This window comes from Carassius auratus, chromosome 30 (genome assembly GCF_003368295.1).
Source record: "Carassius auratus strain Wakin chromosome 30, ASM336829v1, whole genome shotgun sequence".
NCBI lineage: Eukaryota > Metazoa > Chordata > Actinopteri > Cypriniformes > Cyprinidae > Carassius > Carassius auratus.
Window position 1 is genome coordinate 3,895,142 of NC_039272.1, and position 21,158 is coordinate 3,916,299.

Genomic DNA, 21,158 nt, shown 5'->3' on the forward strand with positions numbered 1-21,158 from the left:
ACGAAGACTGCTCCCATGATAGTTGATTGACACGGCCGTTCATTAGTACTTAAAACAACGTGAAAAAAATGGGTTGGTTTCTGCGGAGCTGTTTATGACAGTAATAAAAGGGTGTTTTTTACATTACCATTGAGAATTCTTTTTTACCAGAGTATGTTTTAGACTTTTCATTAAGACCCTAAAGAAACATATCAACTTCCGATGACCCCTTTAAGAAATATTTTTGGAAATGCAAAATAATTTTAACTTTACTATTAAGTTAGAAAATAAATTATTCCTAGAACTTTTTTGTGAATCCAGCCCCAGCACTTGATCTCTCACAATACGGAGTACTCACAGAGGAACTTTCGGTTAAGCATGTCGTAGACGCGACCTGGGGTTCCCACTACAATGTGCGGTGCCTCTGCCTGCAGCTTTTGGACCTCATTGCGCACATTGGTCCCACCGATGCAGGCATGGCACGTTGCACCCATATAGTCTCCAAGAGCCAGAATCACTTTCTGGATCTGTATGGACAAAGAAAATCAAGTGTAATGTAACCTTTAAAATATTTCTAAGACAAAAAGCAAAAAGGTCTGTACTTGCATTGATAGCAAGTGTGCCTCTATCCAAAGCTTTTTTCATGTAACTACTACTTACCGCTGTTTTTATATAGATATTTATATTTTGTATTATTTTACACAATACTACATACTAGCTTACGATTTCCAAATAAGCACTTTCATTTTTATAGTAATATATTTACTCACACACAACTGAAACCTCTCCCATACCCAAAACATAGTTATACTGTCCTACTCAAAAGCAGTGAGCACAGAGACAGCACTAACCTGCTGAGCTAATTCACGGGTGGGTGCCAGAACCAAGGCCTGAGAACCTTTGAGCTCTATGTCAATCTGCTGCAGGATAGAGATGGCAAAGGTGGCAGTCTTGCCCGTACCTGACTGAGCCTGTGCAATGACATCATATCCTAGTGTGGGGAAAGACAAAAGGTCAGAAAATGAGCTCGAACTTCTTCTTCAACACACAAAGATGGGCAATTGCAGCCTAAACCCTTTGGGGGGGGGGGGGTCTCACAATGGACAAAAATCACATAGCCCTGTTGTGCCATTCTTTAAATCTGTGTTCTAGAAGTGAATGTACTTCAGTGGTGCCATGCATTGTTTGTCCGTGGCACCCAGCTATTAATCTAGAAGCAGTTCAAAAACCTGTCTTCCATTAAATTACAATATTTTTCTTCCAAATCATTGTTAATGTACATAATAACATTGTCATTTGTGTTTCTGTAGCTTGAATGGCTATATGCTTCATATAGAGACCTGTAACACAGATCACGCTTTCTCTTTGTCTTTTTTGCCCTAACACTGAACTCAAAACTAACTCATCAGTGCAACTTTGTTCATTTTTGAAGTGAACAGATGAACTGTTTTGGACTGTCATCTTCAACTGAATGTGACTTGTCCAGTGTACAAATACTTGTGAGTTGACACACACACACACACATAAAGTTAAAGGTATCTTACCCTTGATACAAGGGAGAATAGCCCTTTGCTGGATGGCAGAGGGCTTCTCAAAACCATAAGCATAGATTCCCCTGAGAAGAGTCTCACGCAGGTTCATGTCATCAAAGCTGTCCACGATCTCATGCCAGTTACTCTGCAATTACAGGGAAAAAATACAGATTAAGATACAGAAGGCCACGGACAAGCTAATCTTTACTCCATCTCGCTCTGAAAAGAAAGGACTTGCTATCTGTCATTCAATGCATAATGCATAAAGGATAACAGGTTGGCAGTTTTTCAAAAAAAAAAAAAGGGGGAATCACTGACCCCCACAGTGAGGATAAGACAGTGAAAACAACTGACAGCACATTCAGTGCCATCCCCCTTCTCACAGCTGTGCCAGGAGAGACATGCAGGGAAATATATATACACACACACACACAGTGTGTATGCAGAATAGTTAAATGTGAAAAACTTATGAACTCACTTCGATGATTCCATCTGGCTCCATGCCCTCGGGGCCATTGTCTCTAGGTCTGCAAAATAATTAGCACTAAACACATTAGAACCATAAAGTTATTAATGACAGACATATAGATATTGTATTGATCTATCAATGGAAACTATGCTGCAATAGCAGTAAAACAGCACTGTAAGGTAAACAGGGCAGTGTAACATATTACAGGAATAAATAAGTACATTATACACTAATATTCATTGTGTGAATATTTATATATAGATCTTATGCACTAATATTCTATGAAGAGGTCATATATTATGTCTGTGTATGTCAAATAAGAAAAACAAAACAGATTTAATCTACCATTAAAGTAGTATGACATTAATTTAGCAACTGTAAACCGGTTTGCATGTACAGTTTTAAACAGAAAATGTATTTAATAGAGAAAATCAGCAGAATAGTTTTATGTGTGTGCAACATTAAAGAACTGGGGGGAAAAACAGGCTTTACTCGGGGCCACTAATGGGTTATGTGTCCAGCAGTTCTAAATCCGTAGGTTTGAACGCATTAGGTTCATATAACAACACACCGTTCATGATCTAAACCATATTTTTGAACATTAGAGATCTTTCACCGTCAATATCCTCAAGCAGGCCCGGCTGCTAAGCGCTCATATGCTAACGCCGGGTTTAAAAAAAAACTCATTTACGACATTCAAGATCAGCAAACTCAAGCTACTTCCAACAGCATCTAGAAGCGGGATTACTACATCGACTGACAACATGTATGCATATGGTTTCTCATTCATAAATAAATACGTCAAGATCGTTAAATTCCGTCTGCCCTACCTCCCTTCATATTCTGCCGACATTATCACAAAGGGCGAGCACACCGTGAAAATGTTTTATATAGTTTAACACGGGTTTCTTACTAAAATTGTGATTGCTGCATTCGACCATCAGTCAGAATATGTCCCGCCCTTCACATATTCTTATTGGGTAGTACAGACGTCACTCAACAAATGGTAGCCGCAACTGTCACGTCAAGTCCTGCTCTAGTTTACACGTGATTGGACGAAAGCTAAACCTCAAAATATCATTCGCTTGGCCTACAGTGGCGTATTTCAACGTCCATAGATTTCCAGGTATGGTCATTGCCATAGTCAGCTCGGTGAAGTTTGCTTTTACAAAAAAAATACTTGGTTTTGTTGTTGACATCTTTATCTCGTATTCTAAATTTAAAAGGAACTAGAAATTCGTACACTTAACCTCCACGATTTAGATGTTTTTTTTATTCTTTAAATAAAAGTATATAATTTGGCTCTTTCCTCTGTAATTATTTTAAATCATTTTTGTAATTTAGCATACACATATTTTAAGAAGTGTGTCATTGCCTTTTCAATTATTTTTATTTTATCATACTTGGGCAGTTTTAGTATTAATTTTTATTTATTTTAATATGGATTAAAAAGGTATGGTAAGTGCTTACTATACTGTAAGAGTATACTCAACACACATACATCAGTTTATGTTTTTTGATCCAACCACAGAAATTTAGCAAGTCTAGCCTGTCCATCGAACTATAGGCCCATTTTTATAGTTAGTCAGCTGCTGTATTTAGAACCATTTCGAAGTCACCACATTACAAACTACTACACAAGAACAGTAATATTATGATGAATGCAAAAATTGATGAGGTTCAGTTATTTTCCAGGTTTTTATTAGTACATCTTACAACAACGTATGCATCTCAAAAGATATAAAACGGTTTAATTTACAGCTGCACTTTTTTTTTTACCTCCATAGTTTTGCATCTTAAATCGTACAGATACATGACAACAGACAAACAATATTGAACAAACAAAACTGCTCATATAGTGTCGTGGTCCGTATTGACCCTCAGTAATTGAAAATCGCATTACATTTTTAAAATGTCTGCAAGTCTCCACCCTCACCAGTCGATGGTATTACCTTTAACATACAAGTTACTGACATCAAGATCATGAAAAATAAAAAATATAATTGCCAACAAAACGGCGGCACCTAAAGAACAGTTCACTGAGGTCAGCTCCCCTTCCCACTTCTAGAAAACAACAACTCTGGCGTGTTGATCGGAGCAAACAAACAACTGGGCCGAACAGAGTATGGCATTCACCAAGCCAAAATACAAAGTCATTGAACGAAAAGAAGGTTAAAAACGTTTGGACGTTTCCCGCCTAAATGCTGTCTGGACTTGGAGATTATTTCGAAGTGTAAGATGTCACGGTCTCACAGAGACAGCTTACAGTGACACAGTTCTTTGTACATTTGTCTCCGTAGCTTGGGCATATCCTGCTGACCGAAGCTGAAAGGCTGTTCCAGGGCCAGGCACTTACAATACTGGAGAACAACGATAAGAAGAGTGAACGTGAGTAAAATCAAGTGTTAAAATAACACAGCCAATATAAAATACAAAAACGAAAAATGCTAACCTGAAGGACAAAAGCTCCACAATCGCTGTCATTGTTCTGCCTTGCCACATTCTAAAACATTCCAAGGACAGAAGAGTCAACAGCACATACATAAAATGGCTTTTCCACTCTCTTTTATTCCATATTTCTCTAATACTTTCGCTAATGCACTAAACACGCACATCAAATTCACCTTTCACCCTACCATTTTGAAAAAGCCTTTCCACCCTGTGTAAAACTCCTCCTGTTCTCTCTTGATTGCCTCCGCTTGCAGGTATTTGGCAATGTGCTGTAAAACAAAAAGCAGGCTCAGGAATGTTTCAAGGAGCGTAGCCATTAAAATAGCCTCATTAGAACAAACAACACTTACTTTGGGGCAACGACGGTTGAGGGTCCTCTGGGAATCGAAATATGTGACGCTACGCTGGGGAACATTCACACACACTAATGACCAGTGCACCTCCAGATGAATAGGGATCAATAAGAACTTCTTCTGGAAAATATCAACCTAATGGGGTTGGAATAAACAACAGTGAAATAAACGTAGTACTACAATGATGATGTTGCATCCATTTTACTTTTGAACACAAAAAGCAGTGCAAATAGCAATTCATCAAATTAACTTTACAGTCATAAAATGTGCAAGTATCAATAAAATTGTTGTGAAAGTCAGACAAAATCCTTCCCCATCACTGACATTTTTTGTCCACCGTTTGACCCCATCGTAACCTTTCGTCCGAAGTTTGTCATAAAAGAAGCTGTTGAAAAAGTGGACCTGTTGGTTAAAAAACAAGACACGGTGAGACCGAGAGAGAGTGAATGAGAGCTAATTCACTGTTTTCATAGTCATTTAACTGTCTGACATACAGGTTCATATAATGGCTTTGTCACAGTGTTAATTTTGACACGAAATTTTAATTTAGTTTTAGTCTTAGTCTTTTGACTATAATTCTTTTTAGTTTTAGTCAAGTTTTAGTCATCTGATTTGTTTTAATTTTAGTCTTATTTTAGTCGACTAAAATTGCTTGGTATTTTAGTCGACTAAAATTGCTTGGTATTTTAGTCGACTAAAATTGCTTGGTATTTTAGTCGACTAAAATAAGACTAAAATCAATAACAGATTTACTAGACAATTTTTTACAGCTGGTATAGGAAACAAACTTAACCAAAATATATAAAACACAAATTCAACTTTATTTCAACACAACTGTGTCTTTATTTCGATTCAAAAGCTTTTATGCAGCAACAAACACTGTCATGATAATATAAACAATAACTAGCTGCCAATTGACCATCAATAAAAGAAAAATAAAGTTAAGTCCAGGACCTTAAAGTTTACAGCTGAGCTGAACAATAAGTGCATACATTTAAAGTAAATATTTAATAAGTTGGCAGCTAGGTGGATAAAAAAAGTAACAAGATTTTATAAGGTATTCATTTGTCTAGCAATATTGTATGTTTTAAATACTACAATATTGCTAGATTTGTATGTATAATGATAGGATGTGAACATTCATGTTTCACATGACTAATATAGAAATATTTGTGATATTGTCAACAAGTAGAACATTATAAAATATACTAAACATTAGTATTAATCAAATGTATTTATCATGATATTACGTATTAGTATTGTGCTCGCATCTAATTTGAAGAAGGGGCTATTTTACATTACTTTTCAGTTCGTAATATTTAATGCTACAACATCTACGCACTGCACTATTCCAATTTTGCTTAGCTCAATAAACAAAAGAACATCGTTGTAAAATTACATTTGAGAAAATGCCCAGGTGGCTCGTCTGTAAATGTCTTTTCAAATTGGTTGTGTTCTTGCCACGAATGAGCGCTCTGCGTGCTTTACACTTTGTTTTGTTTCGTTCGTCGTCAAACGTGAAGTGAGCTGTGGACATTTTGTCGCTCTTTTAGACAGTAGGGACTTTAAGCAACAGCTGCGAATGGAACGGCTACAACGACCGGAAGTTTGCCGTCACACCCAAGGGGCAAGGAACTCGACCGGAAGTTGAAGTCGGGCGGGGGCTGCCATCTTTTAGCAGAACTTCACTTGCGTTAGCATTCCCATTGACTCCCATTCATTTTGGCGTCACTTTGACAGCGAATAACTTTACATCTGAGGCGTTTAAAGACTCTGTTTGTCCATTATTTATTTCTAAAGATACACGACAATGTATAAAGGGCTCCATTACCTTCTATGTTACATTATGGCCCTGTATAAACAGTTTTTGTAAAAAATAGGCTAACGATTGCGTCATAACCACTCGGCTCTCTGTCGCATTACCGTACAGACAGGTGGAGAAGCTCGCAGGCAATTAACTTAATATGGCGTACTGGCGTTACATTTTAAAATACTATACAAAATAATTAATCAGATTACTTACTCCTGCTCACTCACGACAAAGAACTCCCCGCTCAAGCTCGCCGTCTCTGCAAGATTAACGATGGCAGTTTTCACGCACAGCTACTAGAAGATTTACATCTGTCAGACAGGTTGCTGACGTCGTCAAGCTTCGTTTGAGTCTGCGCGTCAGAAACGGAAGTGCTAAAAAACGCTAAAACTGGGCTTCATTTGTCTCACTTGAGTTCCAATGGGGTCGCTGTGTCCATTTCTTTTACTGTCTATGGTCACACCGCTGTAGCCAAGAACGTAAAAGTCACTAAGCAACGGTAAAACAGAACAGCGCAACGCAGCATTAATTCATTTATTGAGATCCAAAAAAATATATAATTTAAAAAAGCAAGAGAAGGATTGCTTTTGGCGTTAAATGACAATCTTTTGTCAGAAGAGGAGTTTTTAATATTGTATGATGTAAATAAGTCTAAAAACATAACATTTATTTACCTAACCTCTCACGTTGTAGCGACTCTGGCAAATCAGCTGTTCTCCCGTAGTAGACCGTTAAATTAGAACGTCACAAAGTAGCAGTTAAATTCGCGCAGGCGCAATACAACGCCAGAATGGCGTTGCCGTTCCACCAGAGGCTGTTGCTTAAAGTCCCTATCACCTCTTCGAATGCCGCAAACCTTCGCTTCACGTCTCAATAAGTCAGGCTCTGATTGGTTCTCTTCTCTCATGCAGTCTGTTCTGTTTTGCCGGTTCTTTTGCTCATTCCTCGCATCTCTCCCGTCTGCTGATTTGATTTTCGTCACAGTCTATTTTCGTCTCGTCCTTTATTCGTTGACGATAATGTCAATCAATTTAGTCATAGTTTTAGTCTCCATCAGTGCCTTCTATTTTAGTTTTCGTTTCGTTTTCGTCAGCAAAAAATATATTCGTGACGAAAATAATGACGAAAATATTTAGTCAACGAAATTAACACTGCTTTGTCATGAGTCATTTTGCTCGTTCGGGTAAATGTGTGTGTGCGCTTGTTTTTCCTACCTTTTCAGGAGCAGCATCCATGACCAAATCCCCATACATGTTCATGACCTGGGTGACGCAGAGAGTTATAGATGTAAGAGAGAGAGCGAACTCAGCACAATCCCAGAAAAAGGGCCCCCCATTCATCATATAAAAGAGTCATAACTGTGGATATCTTCTCTGTACAACTCTGACAAACTGATGTAAGTGTCACAAAAGCACTGTGAGAGGTACAAATTTGACCAGCTACAATTTAAGAGATATGAAGAACAAAAATATTGGGTCTCATTCACTAATAACAACAAAGAAATGTTTCTTGGGCACCAAATCAGCATAATAAAATGATTTCTGATTATGAGACACTGAAGACTGGAGTAATGATGCTGAAAATTGTATGTTTGATCAAATAAAAGCAGCCTTGGCGAATATGAGAGTTTTAAAAACATTTGAATGATAGCGTATGCCTCCTATGTGATGTGATGAAAGAGAATTTGAGTTGGTTCTGAATTGTAATATAGAAAAACGATCCAGCAAGTGTTCATTCGATTAGTGAATGTGGCCCAATATTAATAATATTGTTCAATAATAATTACAAATGATTTTTAACCAAGAGGCTCACCTGATCATTGAGCCAGTTCTGACCATAAAGTGTGCTCAGATCATCCATGGTGAGGACGTGACGTTTGTAATTCACACGAAACCCCCGCATCACTGCACTTCCAGACATGCGCTGGTAGGACTGCATTAAATGTTGCACCATTAACTTCCTGTAAACAGGCACAAGTTCAAATGGTATACAAATTGAGACTTCACAGTCAAGTCTTTTATCAATGTAAATGCAAGATTCAATAAGACTTGTGACTGGTGTGAGCCACCTCTGACCTTTGAGGACTTGAAAAGCTCTCGTTAAAGATCTCCTGAAGTGTCTCCACCACCTCATCCACATGGATGGGAATCAAACTCCCATACTGCTGGAGAAACTCATCCAGAATACCTGAGACAGAGGAGGAGTTAGAGGAGAATAACCATAATACATCTCCTATGTTCCTGTTCCATATTTAGGAAAAATGATATGTTGTACCTTGTACAAAAGAGATGTGTTCGCTGCTAAGCTGGTTCTGTAGGGAGGTCTTTTCCCGCTGTGACTGGACAGTAGCAGGGGAGGCCCGTCCCTCCCTGTCCCCCATGACTGCACCATGGATACCATCCCTACCTTTCGGAATCCCATGTGTGCTACAGGAGCCTAGGAAATGAATAGGGGTCATTAATAGCCTAGGAGGAGGATAAATAAACAGATGTCACAAGTTGGAATGCTTTACCAGTCATTTACCATAGCTTACCTTTGCTAAACAATAATATAAGAAATGAATGAAACCATCCTGAACGAATCCCAAGCCGTTTCACATTGACGGCAACATGAAACATTAGCATATTGCCAGCCCACTTGTTGGTGTTTTTGCATTAGTCTGAATGAAAATGCAAATTCATTCTTTGCCACTAGGTGCCACTTTGGAGCATTAAAAATTGCCGTTACCTCGGTAACGCTGTACATAAAGCAGCTCTGCCGCTCACAAACGCTGCTTTATCAGGCATTACAGGCCCATGATGAAATGAAAATGAGATCAATCGACCAATCACCGCAGATTAACGTCATGCAAAGGAGGGGTTTGGAAAACTAAATCGTTGAGCGAATCGTTTTGGAGTCCTTGAGCAAGTAAGGTAAAGTAAAGACAATGAAAGTGTTTTTTGAACTTGCATGAATGTCAACCTGTTGTTGGGGACTCCCAAAACCAAAATATAAGCCTTTCATAATCCATAATAGGGGCACTTTAAAATAAATCTATTATCTTTACTAACACAAATAACACTATTTTAAATTATATTTTAATGCATATATAAATGTTTAAACTTTCAAATGTTTTCAAATTTACACTTCAACCTGAAAGACTCGTTTAAAAACAGGTATCACATGCTTAACAATTGTGGGGATAGTTAAACCAAAAATTAAAAATCTGTCATTAATTCTCACCCTCATGTCGTTCCAAACCTGTAAGACCTTTGTTCATCTTTGGAACACAAATTAAGATATTTTTTATGAAATCCAAGTACTTACTGACCCTGCATGGACAGCAACGGCACTGAAACGTTCCCAGACCCAGAAACATAGCAAGTACATGGTTTTAAACTGTCCATGTGACATCAGTGGTTCAACAGTAATAATACGAAGCTACGAAATTACTTTTTGTGCCCTAAGAAAACAAAAATAACTTTATTAAACAATTCTTTTTTCACATCACCTTCCACTACCATTATCGAGAGTAACCCGCCGCATGTTGAATAAAGTTATTTTTGTTTTGTTTGTGCACAAAAAGTATTCTTGTAGCGTTGTAAAATTACAGTTGAACCTCTGATGTCACAAACACTTTTTTTAGCGACATCTGGACTATTCTAACGTGTCAGTTGTGCTGCTGTCTTTGCAGGGTCAGAAAGCTCTTGAATTTCATCAAAAATATCTTAATTTGTGTTTGAAGTTGTGGTCGTTCATGAGGGTGAGTAATTAAAGACAGAATGTAAATGACATTTTTGGGTGAACTAACCCTTTAATCTTATCAACTCTTTAAAAAAAAAAAAAGTTGCAAAGACTAACTTTTCCAAAATTATACCACAGATGTCAATAAGAGAGTTAATACTCACCAGATAAATCAGCTCCTCTTTTTTCTGTTGTCCTCAAACGTCCTTCTGGATCTCCATTTAACAATGAACTGCCACGTGGTCTCTGGAAAGGTCGGCTGCCAGAGTAGCGGCGTCTGTGACATCTGCGTATCCTCCTGTATCCCATAGTTCCTGCCCATTTGGCTCGCTGACGCCAAGTTCTCCACTGCTGGGCCAAACTGTAGCGAATGCTCAAAAACCTCTGACTCCGATACCGCAACCGGGCTAGCTTCCTCTCTTTGAATGGACTGGGGCTAGTCTGGGCCAAGCACAGGGTAAAGTCATCTGTAACACTGACATCCGTTTCTGGCGAGCCCCACTCCTCATCGTCACCTTTATCATTACACTGTAAACTACCCTCGGCTTTCCTGTCCACCAGATCCTCTTCACTCTCCATCTCCACATTTTCTTCCTCGTCCTTCACCTCAGGTACAGTATAGTCTGCACCCCACATTTTGACGTCCTCCTCTCTGCGCCCCAGTTTGAAGTGGGCTGGACTCGGGGCATGTTGGGCCATGGCTGGATTCATTAAATGGCCACCTCCAATGGCACCCCCACCTCCAGCGCCCTCCTGCCCTGCGGTCAGCGTCAGCTCATTGGACCAGTGTGTTTGAGCCAGGCTGCTGCCACTGTCTCTCATGATCCAGGAGCACCCTGCGACCTGCGCCAGCCTGCCTCCTCGCTAATATGTGACAGAAAACATGACAGTTGTCAGAGCAAAGAACCAACAGAATGCTAAATGCAAAAAATGTTAAACGCAAGCACATCCAGTGACCTGAAATGTGAATAAAACTCTAGTTTTCATTTGAGATATGAACATTAGCGAGATCGGCAAGATTATTTTTGGTACATTTTAACTTGTTTCTTTCAGGTCTCAGTTGTAGCGCATTGCGTTAGCAGCACAAAAGGTTGTGGGTTCGATTCTCAGGGAACACGTTAGGTAGAAAATGTTAGCCTGAATGCACTAAATCACTTTGGATAAAAGCGTCTGCTAAATGCATACATTTTACATTTTAATTTAATTTAAAAAAATATATTTTTGCAACAAAAAAATGCAACAGTCCACTTGACCAAACTAACAACAACCAAAGAATAACAAGTGTAAAAATAAATAAAAAATACACCAAGCTAGTTGAAAAACACACTGGTTTGATTTTAGCACAGCAAGTTTTTAATAGCATAGATCTGGATCAAGTAGCAAAGTTTATTTGTTCACTTCAAGACTAGCTAGTAATGTGTGGTAAGGAAGTAAAGCTCAATTTCAATTTAATGTGAACTTTAAAAATAAAAAAAATTACATATCTTTCAATACTACTACTAAAAAAAACTAACAAATAGTTCTAATTTTGTATTTCAATCAGGCTTTCCTTGAAAATATGTTTCATTGTAGGGCAGTTATTATGAGAGGATGACCTTAGAGATTAAAGTAGAAAAAATGCATGGCATTTCCAACTATTAACTAACTTATAACTATGTAACTAATGAGGTTTTATAACGTGCCACAATACATCAGAATCCCAAAATATGTATTATAGATAGTCATAATATGTATGGTGTTTTAGTTCTCCCAAAATTATGCAGGAGGTCACACATTTGAGATTCGGTGTTTATTATTATAGTGCACTGTATATATAATTATTAATAAAAGAGTGCAGTGTTTTAACATAATTCTGTATTTTCATCTAAGCAGAACCATGGATAATTCTACTCTGGTGTCACAATTGCTCTCTTCATGGAGGACGACAAAGATCATTCATGGTTAATACTACATTTTAATAAATAAAAAACCCACTTACAATTAACTGATCATTATGTCTTAATTAATAATAATAACAACAATATAATAATAAATACAACTTTTACTATTTTGCCCTAGTTTAAAGCATCCCGAGTATGTCTCAAGAGATCAGTATTGTGTCTCAAATCGTCACGCGTGTATTGTTTAGCCCTATAATGAAGAGTTAAGTTTCTGATGTAGCCATCTCAGTCATTTGTTATTGTATTCATTTAAAGGTTCATGTAAATTTACTTGAGCTTTTAATGTTATTTAAAGCGAAACTAGCACATGTATGTGGCTGTATTTTGTCCATGTAATTGCAAGAAGAGAGTCAAAGCCGCGGTAAAGGAATATAAACTCGCGCACGATGCGCTTTGTTCCGCTCTTTTACTCTGAATTATGTGAAAGTGTGAAGGGGAACATGCGGAGCCTCGCTAATACACCAGTCTGGTATTTAGCTAAAATTATATTTCAAGTTTGTAATAGAACACAGCACCACAAGCATTGGTCATATAACGCATCATTCCAGCGAGCAAAACAAGCACCGATCACAAATAAACACTGCTTGGCCTCCTCCGGTGTCGCGATGCAGAAAATGTGGGGTGTCGGCACCATCGATTACTCACCGTTTAACCGTAACCTCGAGCCAAAAGCTTTGGCGTTGTCTGCCAACGCAAAAAGCGGATAACTTAGTTTTGCGAAGAGATAAAATGAAAGATAAAATAAAGGGTGATTTAAATCTTGGCTCATTCAATGAGAGCTGGCGCTTCTTTAGGGCGAAAACCCTCTTCTTCCGCCGCGTCTCTATGACGTCACGTCGGTGTCCCCGGTGGACAGGAACATGAACTACATCTGAAAATTGTTTATGAGTTTGTCCAATACGATAGGTCCCAATAATGCTATTTTAAGTGTTTCCTCAAGCTATTAAACACATTTTTAAATACATTTCTCAGAAATTAGTCATCATTACTCCCTTCAAACCACTCAAATGCTTCACGCATAACTAAAAAGAGCAGGCTAAATAAAATAGTACTGTTTTGTGTAGCTGTGTATTGAAATATATACAGAAACTGATAAGAATTAATTGTGACGATTGAATACTAAATGTCCAGTGTAATATTATGTTATTGACTGATAAATAGTACAACATTTATGCAAAGCGCCTCAGTTATTCAAAAAAAAAAAAAAAAAACACTTAATTTTCCAGTGAGTGTCTCTGAAATTATGTTTCTTTTTTTCAATATCAGATCATATATCCTCAACTTCAGAGGATAGAATTTATTCAGGTTGTTACTTTCAAACCTTCTGAAAATCTGGAGGCTAGTGAGGATTCTGTGTGAATCCTAAAATATATAGTCCACCCCTAAATTGGTGAATTATCAGTAGCTCTTTATTGGCAGATATTTTTTTCACAATGGCAGCAGAAAAACCCTTACTCATGCACTTCAGTTTGTGAACTATGATCAGAAATAAATATTCCTAATCTGCAATAATAATCTATACATATCTATATACAATCTATGATAAGCACGTTAAGGCAAATGTTAAGCTGTTCATGACAACTTCTTTCCATAGACGTTCATAAAAAATAAATCAAAAATGGACGGATGGATAGTGTAATTACTCTGAACTTTGTCATCATAAAATTGTTTTAGAGGTGTGGTCACAGAAACATTTTCTTTCTTCTAAAGAGCAAGGAGATTTCAGTAGGAAATGAATTATTTATTATTATTACAAATCAGAAAATCATCTCTAAAATATAGTTTATCTATAGCCAGACTGGGCTACAACTATGTTGTAAATTGCTTTTATAGTGATTTTACTGATGTTAGAACAATACAGAAACTACTCACAAATGGTAAATGTAGTGATACTACATATGAATATTCCAGAAAAAAAAATGAACCAAGAACCACAATCTATCTCCCACTCCCTTCTAGCCAAACACACTGCAACGCTGTCCTGAGTCACCGGACTGCTCAAAGAACATGAAGTCCTGCAGGATGACACAGAGAAACAATAAAATAAAATACATGAATGGTCAAATAAAGAAAGTAACAGGAAATAGAAAAAGTGGTGGATGAATGAATGTTTTTGTCATAACTCACTATAAGGAAACATGCTCCCAGCAGAACTGCTTTCATCCTCACATCCAGGTCCATGGGAAAGTTAATGCCAAAATTATCTGAATCAGTCAGTGTCTCTTTGATGAAGCCAGTCCACTGTTTACTGATGCGACCAACAGAATATCCATCCTTACCGCTTATCTGCACCAGAGGACAGAAAAATAAACACAAACTATACTATAGTTCATTTTGGTCTGGAAAACACAGTGCGAGTATCCTGTATATACCCTGATGCTGTATGTGTTTAAATATCTCAGAAATGATTGCAGTCACACAAACGTGGACTCAAAAACAGATGAAGACATACGTCAAAATCCACATCCCCACAGCAGCTGATGGCACAAAAAGGCCCTTCGATGGACAGAACCTTTGTTTTGGACATGTCATAGATGGAGAACTTGGGCTTAAACATGTGCCAGTCTTGCTTGATGTAACCGATTGCATTCCCTGGTGGAGCCTGTACCTCCATCTTCAGTCAGTCACATTTCAAAAGGAAAAAGAATCGGAGAATGGGTTATATGTAAGTACATATATAATATTAATCATAAATTTAGCAAAATTTCAGAAAATCTTGTTTAAATATCTTTTTCCATCTCACTTTCTTCAAAGATCAGAAAAACTCTACACAGAACTTCAGCTGGATTCTTGTTACCTCTTGAAGACAGCAGGGGAAACAGCAGGATGTGCAGCGGTAAGGCCTGATTAAGTGAATCACTTCCTGATCAAAATTATCTTTTATCTGCAGCTCAAAACTCCTCAGAGGGCCACAGATATTTCGCGTGCAGCAGTCAGTGTTTTCTTTAGCATGGAAGATCTTTTGACCAACGCTGTTTTTAATCTCATACTGGTTATTAGTCTCGAAGCCAATAATGGCTGAAAAAGAAGATCATTTGTTCATTAGCATTTGACTTATTTAGTGTACCCATAAAAAATTCAAAAGCATAAAGATTTCAGAACTTTTACCTTCAAGGAGCTCAATCTTTTGATGGACTAATATCTGGTCAATCTGTAAGAGCGGAACAGAAAGCAGATGTATTAAATTTTCCTATTATAACATACCAATTATTGTGTACACCTTTGAGGGATTGTTCAACCAATATGGAAATTCTATCATTGTTTACTAAACCTCAGGTTGTTTTTAACCTGTATGAATTTCTGGTCACACTTTAATTTAGGAACAAGTACTCACTATTCACTTACTATCATCTATGCCTCAATAAACAACTTATTTATTGCTTATTAATAGTTAGTAAGGTAGTTGGTAAGTTTAAATATTGGTTTAGATTAAGAGATGATCCAGAACAAGGCATTAATATGTGTATTATTAGTACTAATAAACAGCCAATATATTAGTTAAATGCATGCTATGCTAATAAGCATTTAGTTAATACTGAGAATTATTATTTTTAATACTATAAAAGTTTGTGGGGACCTAATACTGTTTGGTTACCATCTTTCTTCAAAGGTTGAGTAAATGATAAATGTATACATTATATATATATATAGAATTTTTGTTTTAAATGTTCCTTTTTGACATTATTATTTTACTCCCTTATTGTGGCAATTGGTAAATGTAATTGTACAACTCTTACCATCTTATTTACATGAAAGAATTCATTTTACATGACACACTCACCTGTGTAAGGTACTCCAAACCAGGTGGAACAGCTGCTGGGTTAGAATAAAGCTGGGACATGTTGATCTAACTAAACAGCGAAAGGGGCTATAATAGAGAGTAAACAACAAATTTATTATTCCACACACTTAACAAATAAAGCAAACCATTGTTCCATTAACCGGGTGTAAAATTACAGGAAATAATAGATCATTATTTTTTCCCCATATAGGTCCATAACACTTAAAATGGTTAAAGAAAATTCTAATCAATCTCTTTTTAAGAGACACTAACCCACTGGAAATCCTCAAAGAATGTGTTTGAGGCCATTTCTATTATAATAAATGTTTAACTTTAAAGCACAGAATATGCTGACAAAATATCCTGCCTATGAAAATGCTAACAAATAGCATTTTCCTTTTAAAGAAATTTGCATTAACTTGCAAATTTGTAATCGGAGACCATGAAGCAAACTACAGAAGTAAAAATGAGATGCTTGAATTGGTAAAAACTAAATCCAACTTTAATATATTGTATATGCACTTACCTCACGTCAAGTAGCTGATTGTTGAAATAATGGCAAGCGTTACAGCAGATCGAGTGAAGAGTCAGGCATGTGACTGGGGAAAGTGTGCATAGGTGAATGTCTCGTCACACCCCTTTGCCCACACACTCCCTATAGATTTTACTCATGGAAAGAGCAGTGACATCAGCAAACAAATGCAAATGAAAAGTGACTTGGCTTTAAAAGAACATTTATTTTTTAGACTTCACTGCTGTAAATGGTCAGAAAAATATAGCATTTCCTCATCTTTCAAACATATACACCTGTACATACATGAACTATTTACACTGGGATGCAGGACACATGAACAAAATAAGAGAAATCGGTTTTTAGTCTTAAAATCAAAAACTCAATTCTATCATTGCTTTTGGCAGAATACACAAATCAGGCAGTAAAACGGTCTGTATACGCGGATATCTGCTTTTTACAATGTTCAAAGGTTAATCTGAGAACATCCTGTAACAATAAAAGTGAGGATATTCATCACAAGACTGAAAACATTACTTAGAAAAAAACAATATTGACTTGAACAGCGTAGTACAGATCTGAGCTGGAGGTGTTCCTTATCTACCACTCCTGTTTGCACTCAAGTCTTTCATACAGTGCTCGATGACACAGATAAGGTGTGTTTGGTTTACTGCGACACCTGTGCTTAGGGTCTCCAGGGGCAAGAAAGAAAAATACTGGATTAGAACACCACCTCTTGGCTGGAAATGGAGTTGTTTTAATGGATGTTTTGCACATGGTATTTGGATTGATAGATATGAAAACTTTGGGAGAAATGATTGTAAAAATATCAAGAAAACTCAAAATCCTAAACGTCCTAAAATATGGTAAATTTCCCTTGACTGGTTTTGTGAGATTCATCCATCTTGACATATAGTAGTGCAAAAAAGTGCATTAGTTTTAGTATGCCTTATACCTGAAAAAATGTCATAAACCAAGACCAGCCTTCCAACACCGAACAAAGGAGGACAAATGGAGTCTTTTATTAATTTAACAGAAACTAATTAAGAGTCATCAGAATAGGAAAAAAGCACAGGTATGAGAACGTCTCATTCATTTAAATACACACACAGGATCTGCTCCCATACATTCATTCTCGGTGGTCTCTTTTGACCGTGGAGCCCTGAGAGTCCCTGCATCTGTAGCAGTAGAAAATATCAGGTACGTTGGACTTCTTAATCTTAGCGCAGGAGAGATGGACCCATATGGAGCACTCATCACATTCAATCATGGGACGTCCGGCAAAAGGCTTCCCACAATAACATGTAATCAGATCCCATGAATCATCACCTATAATGGATAGAACAAAACAAGGATGGTTGAACAATAAATCATGATCAGATGTTTTCTTCAGTATACATTTATGATAGAAATAAAGCTATATACATATACATACATTAAAACACACTACTAGCACACCAAGTCTAATCAGACACTTACCAGACTCTACCATAATATCCTCATCAGTCACCAATGTGTCCGTATCGCAAGAACTCAGGTCTGTTTCTTGATTGGACTCCAGTTTAAGCCCCGCCTCATGCATGTGAATGGCCTGTTCTGTTAGCTCCTCCTCCTTTTGAAGCACCTCGTTCAAAGGGCTTGTGGATTGAAAGTGTCTCTCAGCCTTTACTGATCTCTTCATTTTCTTTAGCGCTGCTTTCGATTGTTTGTGTGCTCTTGCCTCCGAGATGCTTTTTCTCGACCCTCCTAAAGAGAAGCGTCCGAGTTTCTTCACCTTCTTCCGCTCAGCTTTACTATGTAGATGGATCTGGTTCAGAGAGTCTTTCAATCTCATCTTGTCTAAGGGGCTGTCTGACTGAAGATGGCTGAACTCTGTGCTGCTCCTGTCGGTCTCAGCTTTGTGGACTAAACTGTGAATGTTGTCGAGGCTGGAGTGTGCCTCTGTCCAGCTATCCTTTACGGACCCTTCGCCCGAGAGCTCAGAAAGCTCATGTGGACATGGAGATGAAGATGGAGACCATGAACTCTCCTGGAAACACACACCACCACAATTTGCATAAGATTTTGCATTGCATGGTGGAAAATAAGCTTTATGAAAACAATCATGGCTTAATATTTTTTAACAAACCATATTGGACGTGATCAATATTTATCAGTAATGAGTGAATAAATATATTGAATGATGCTGTTATTACTATAGTTTTATTTTTTTTATCCTTTTGATTAATTCAATATATAAATAATTCAAATTTTACATGACTTACAGAAAAAGATTAAAACTGTGATAGGGGATTTTGTATAAAATAAGCATAAAAAAAGTTATTGGAATGCATATTTTATAAAAATCAGAGAATTACCAGTCTCATCTTTACTGAAATCAGTGGATTTAAACAGATTCCAGTCTAAATTTATGAAATCTACATCTATAACAAAGACATTAATTTACAACAAAGTATCAAATGCATTAATTGGTCACAAACTTTCACTGTGCGATGAAAAGGGCAATAAATTTAAGTCCCAAAAGTATTTGTGATATGGTAAACAGGCTCAATATATTTTACAAAAGTATTTTTAATCCTGAGTTGATATATGAATAATAATAAAAAAGTTTTGTAATGGTTATGTCCATAAAAAAAAAAAACTATTAAATTATTATTAATATTATTTTTAAATTGTCTGTTTTGACATATTTCCAAAGTTTGGATTCCAAACAAAAAAATTAAGCATTTTTTATTTAAATAAATGTTTACGTATCTCTGCTGGGTCAAAACAGATCAGAATGCAATTATGGTTTAGTATTTTAAAACACACAATCTACAGAGTCAGCAGCAGGTGATTATCATGAAGCTGGTCAAAGTTGCCACTTAATTGCTGTACAAAAAGACTATAATTTATGACCTTCTACTCACTTCTTTCTGAGGTGGGATATACCCAGCATAGGCTAGGACAAAGCTGCAAAACTTATTGAAATCCTCTACCGTTCTCTTCCTGCGCTCTGGAGGCTGGAACAAATAAAATGTACATTAATAGTGACCAATCATAGTGATCCACAGTATGTTTACAGTGATATCTAAAGCTATAACCTCAGACCGTCACAAATCTGAGACTACTGTCAAAACAATTTTTTTTTGGCCAATTACTGTCAGTGACAACAGACAGACACTGATCTCATCCACAGCCCATCCCCCCATCATGGGCCACATGTGGGCCTAAGCTATAAATAAGTAACGAGACTGTGTCACCAATAAAACTATTACAGAAAATAACTGCGACAGGACTTACCAAAGCCTCCGTTTTACAATTCCGGACGGTGTCTGTGAAAGAAACAGAAGAAATCAGCATTCCTGGCAAAACCTGTTACTGCTGAATACTGAAATTACTACCTCAAACGAACTGTCAAGTTAGCTTTAGCCTGGGCTATTTGGATACTGTTAAAGTAACTTAAAGTAACGTGATGTTCTTACGTGATTACTGGAACGCTACAAACGTACGAAATCGAATTCTAAACCGTAAACTTTGTTGCAAACGTTCTGTAAACTCAGATGCACGAGTAAACATTCACATCCGAACAGAAGCTGCTTATGCTAAAAGCTAATGAGTAACGTTATATGCAACCTTGTCAAGTCAGCAAAACAAGGAAGCAAACTGGCATCAGAACTATTCAAGTATGCTTAGAAAATGATATGTTATGTATCCAGAGGTAGTAGAGAGGCCATGTTAGGCGTAATGTACTTAACCTAAGAGGATATCTCACTGCTAGCATGAGTAACGTTAGTTAATCCAGTCGGGAGCGCTTTGTTAAATTGGTGTGTTACACGAAGCTCGTTTAAAACTTCCGATTATTGGTGTGCCAAATAAAATTAAAAGAGAATACGTATATGACAACAACAAAAAAGCACATATTTACCTTGGTGAGGATCCATAATACCCAACATGGTGGGGTATTGTTAGAACCACAAAGTTAGGTGGTTTTTGGTGTTGGCTGTTTGATTTCCTGCTAATGATCTTGTTGAATCAATTTTAGAAAAAAAAAGAAAATTCTTCCAGTTGAAAATATATGCAAGCCCGGCTGCTTTTTAACTTAACTAATAAGCTACCGCACAACCGAAGGGAGGTCTGCCATATGCTAAGAGTATCGTTAGTCTCGTCTTCAAAACTGTAATACTAAGCAAACGACCAGATTCTTCGACGATTAGATCATGGTTCAGCTAAAATTCAACGGAACCGTGTATTATTTCGTCCAGACCTCGATTATAGACGATGATGATGGTGTTATCGTGTCTTCGATCCTCGTTGGTCACCATCGAATTTAAGATGATGGTTTTCGATCTAACGTAACGTTACAAAACTGCGGACACGTTGATTAGATCCACAAACGCGAGGCAAAGACGAAAAATACCAAGTTGGCTAGCAATTTTCGAATATCGAAAAATCTAAATCGAGTTTTTTGCAACTGCATTCAACAAAGTCTTGAACGTCTGTCTGGGTTACGCGCGATGTCGACAGGAATCACCCTGTGACGCAACCACGCAAAGAGCGCCAGATTTTTTTCCGCTTGATGCATATTGATTTGAACGTAATGAATATGCATGACAGATTATCAAACATA

The 21,158-nt window shown here is 37.2% G+C and overlaps 4 protein-coding genes across 5 annotated transcripts; all 4 read right to left on the bottom strand.

Moving 5' to 3' along the window:
* Window positions 1-281: 281 nt before the first annotated feature.
* LOC113048917 (eukaryotic initiation factor 4A-I-like) lies at window positions 282-2,927 on the bottom strand. Its single transcript, XM_026210886.1, has 5 exons — window positions 2,811-2,927; window positions 1,990-2,038; window positions 1,524-1,656; window positions 831-970; window positions 282-506 (listed from the first exon to the last, which is right to left on the bottom strand). The coding sequence occupies exons 1-5, from the start codon at window positions 2,831-2,833 to the stop codon at window positions 318-320; spliced, it is 534 nt and encodes a 177-aa protein (XP_026066671.1). The 5' UTR covers window positions 2,834-2,927; the 3' UTR covers window positions 282-317.
* Window positions 2,928-3,664: 737 nt separating this feature from the next.
* LOC113048918 (sentrin-specific protease 3-like) lies at window positions 3,665-13,096 on the bottom strand. 2 transcript variants are annotated; one of them, XM_026210887.1, is made up of 11 exons: window positions 12,903-13,095; window positions 10,482-11,181; window positions 8,869-9,030; window positions 8,670-8,781; window positions 8,407-8,554; window positions 7,809-7,856; window positions 5,109-5,186; window positions 4,782-4,919; window positions 4,617-4,700; window positions 4,433-4,483; window positions 3,665-4,340 (listed from the first exon to the last, which is right to left on the bottom strand). In XM_026210887.1, exons 2-11 carry the CDS (start codon window positions 11,137-11,139, stop codon window positions 4,230-4,232), a joined length of 1,590 nt encoding a protein of 529 aa, XP_026066672.1. In that variant the 5' UTR covers window positions 11,140-11,181; window positions 12,903-13,095; the 3' UTR covers window positions 3,665-4,229. The 2 variants fall into 2 exon arrangements, 1 of the variants encoding a protein (XP_026066672.1); XR_003276551.1 differs by having other exon boundaries at window positions 4,272-4,340; window positions 4,605-4,700; window positions 12,903-13,096.
* A 1,084-nt stretch (window positions 13,097-14,180) lies between these two features.
* On the bottom strand, window positions 14,181-16,690 carry plscr3a (phospholipid scramblase 3a). The gene is made up of 7 exons (XM_026210891.1): window positions 16,565-16,690; window positions 16,039-16,125; window positions 15,366-15,408; window positions 15,055-15,275; window positions 14,710-14,871; window positions 14,385-14,543; window positions 14,181-14,272 (listed from the first exon to the last, which is right to left on the bottom strand). Exons 2-7 carry the CDS (start codon window positions 16,096-16,098, stop codon window positions 14,213-14,215), a joined length of 705 nt encoding a protein of 234 aa, XP_026066676.1. The 5' UTR covers window positions 16,099-16,125; window positions 16,565-16,690; the 3' UTR covers window positions 14,181-14,212.
* Window positions 16,691-16,755: 65 nt separating this feature from the next.
* Window positions 16,756-21,080, bottom strand: LOC113048920 (PHD finger protein 23A-like). The gene is made up of 5 exons (XM_026210890.1): window positions 20,457-21,080; window positions 19,832-19,863; window positions 19,459-19,551; window positions 18,029-18,578; window positions 16,756-17,878 (listed from the first exon to the last, which is right to left on the bottom strand). The coding sequence occupies exons 1-5, from the start codon at window positions 20,482-20,484 to the stop codon at window positions 17,679-17,681; spliced, it is 903 nt and encodes a 300-aa protein (XP_026066675.1). The 5' UTR covers window positions 20,485-21,080; the 3' UTR covers window positions 16,756-17,678.
* Window positions 21,081-21,158: the final 78 nt, after the last annotated feature.

Coding starts and splice junctions, on each gene's coding strand:
- LOC113048917 (XM_026210886.1), bottom strand. CDS start 2,833: ATGTCGGCAGAATATGAAGGGAG. Junction 1,657..1,989: donor AGCCAGATGGAATCATCGAA/GTGAGTTCATAA, acceptor CTGTAATTGCAG/AGTAACTGGCATGAGATCGT. Junction 507..830: donor CCCGTGAATTAGCTCAGCAG/GTTAGTGCTGTC, acceptor TTGTCCATACAG/ATCCAGAAAGTGATTCTGGC.
- LOC113048918 (XM_026210887.1), bottom strand. CDS start 11,139: ATGAGAGACAGTGGCAGCAGCCTGGCTCAAACACACTGGTCCAATGAG. Junction 8,555..8,669: donor AGCTTTTCAAGTCCTCAAAG/GTCAGAGGTGGC, acceptor GCCTGTTTACAG/GAAGTTAATGGTGCAACATT. Junction 5,187..7,808: donor TGGATGCTGCTCCTGAAAAG/GTAGGAAAAACA, acceptor TTTAACCAACAG/GTCCACTTTTTCAACAGCTT.
- plscr3a (XM_026210891.1), bottom strand. CDS start 16,098: ATGTCCCAGCTTTATTCTAACCCAGCAGCTGTTCCACCTGGTTTGGAG. Junction 15,276..15,365: donor AAAGATTGAGCTCCTTGAAG/GTAAAAGTTCTG, acceptor CTTCTTTTTCAG/CCATTATTGGCTTCGAGACT. Junction 14,872..15,054: donor TCCCCTGCTGTCTTCAAGAG/GTAACAAGAATC, acceptor GACTGACTGAAG/ATGGAGGTACAGGCTCCACC.
- LOC113048920 (XM_026210890.1), bottom strand. CDS start 20,484: ATGTTGGGTATTATGGATCCTCACCAAG. Junction 19,864..20,456: donor TATTATGGATCCTCACCAAG/GTAAATATGTGC, acceptor TTTCTTTCACAG/ACACCGTCCGGAATTGTAAA. Junction 19,552..19,831: donor ATTGTAAAACGGAGGCTTTG/GTAAGTCCTGTC, acceptor TATTTGTTCCAG/CCTCCAGAGCGCAGGAAGAG.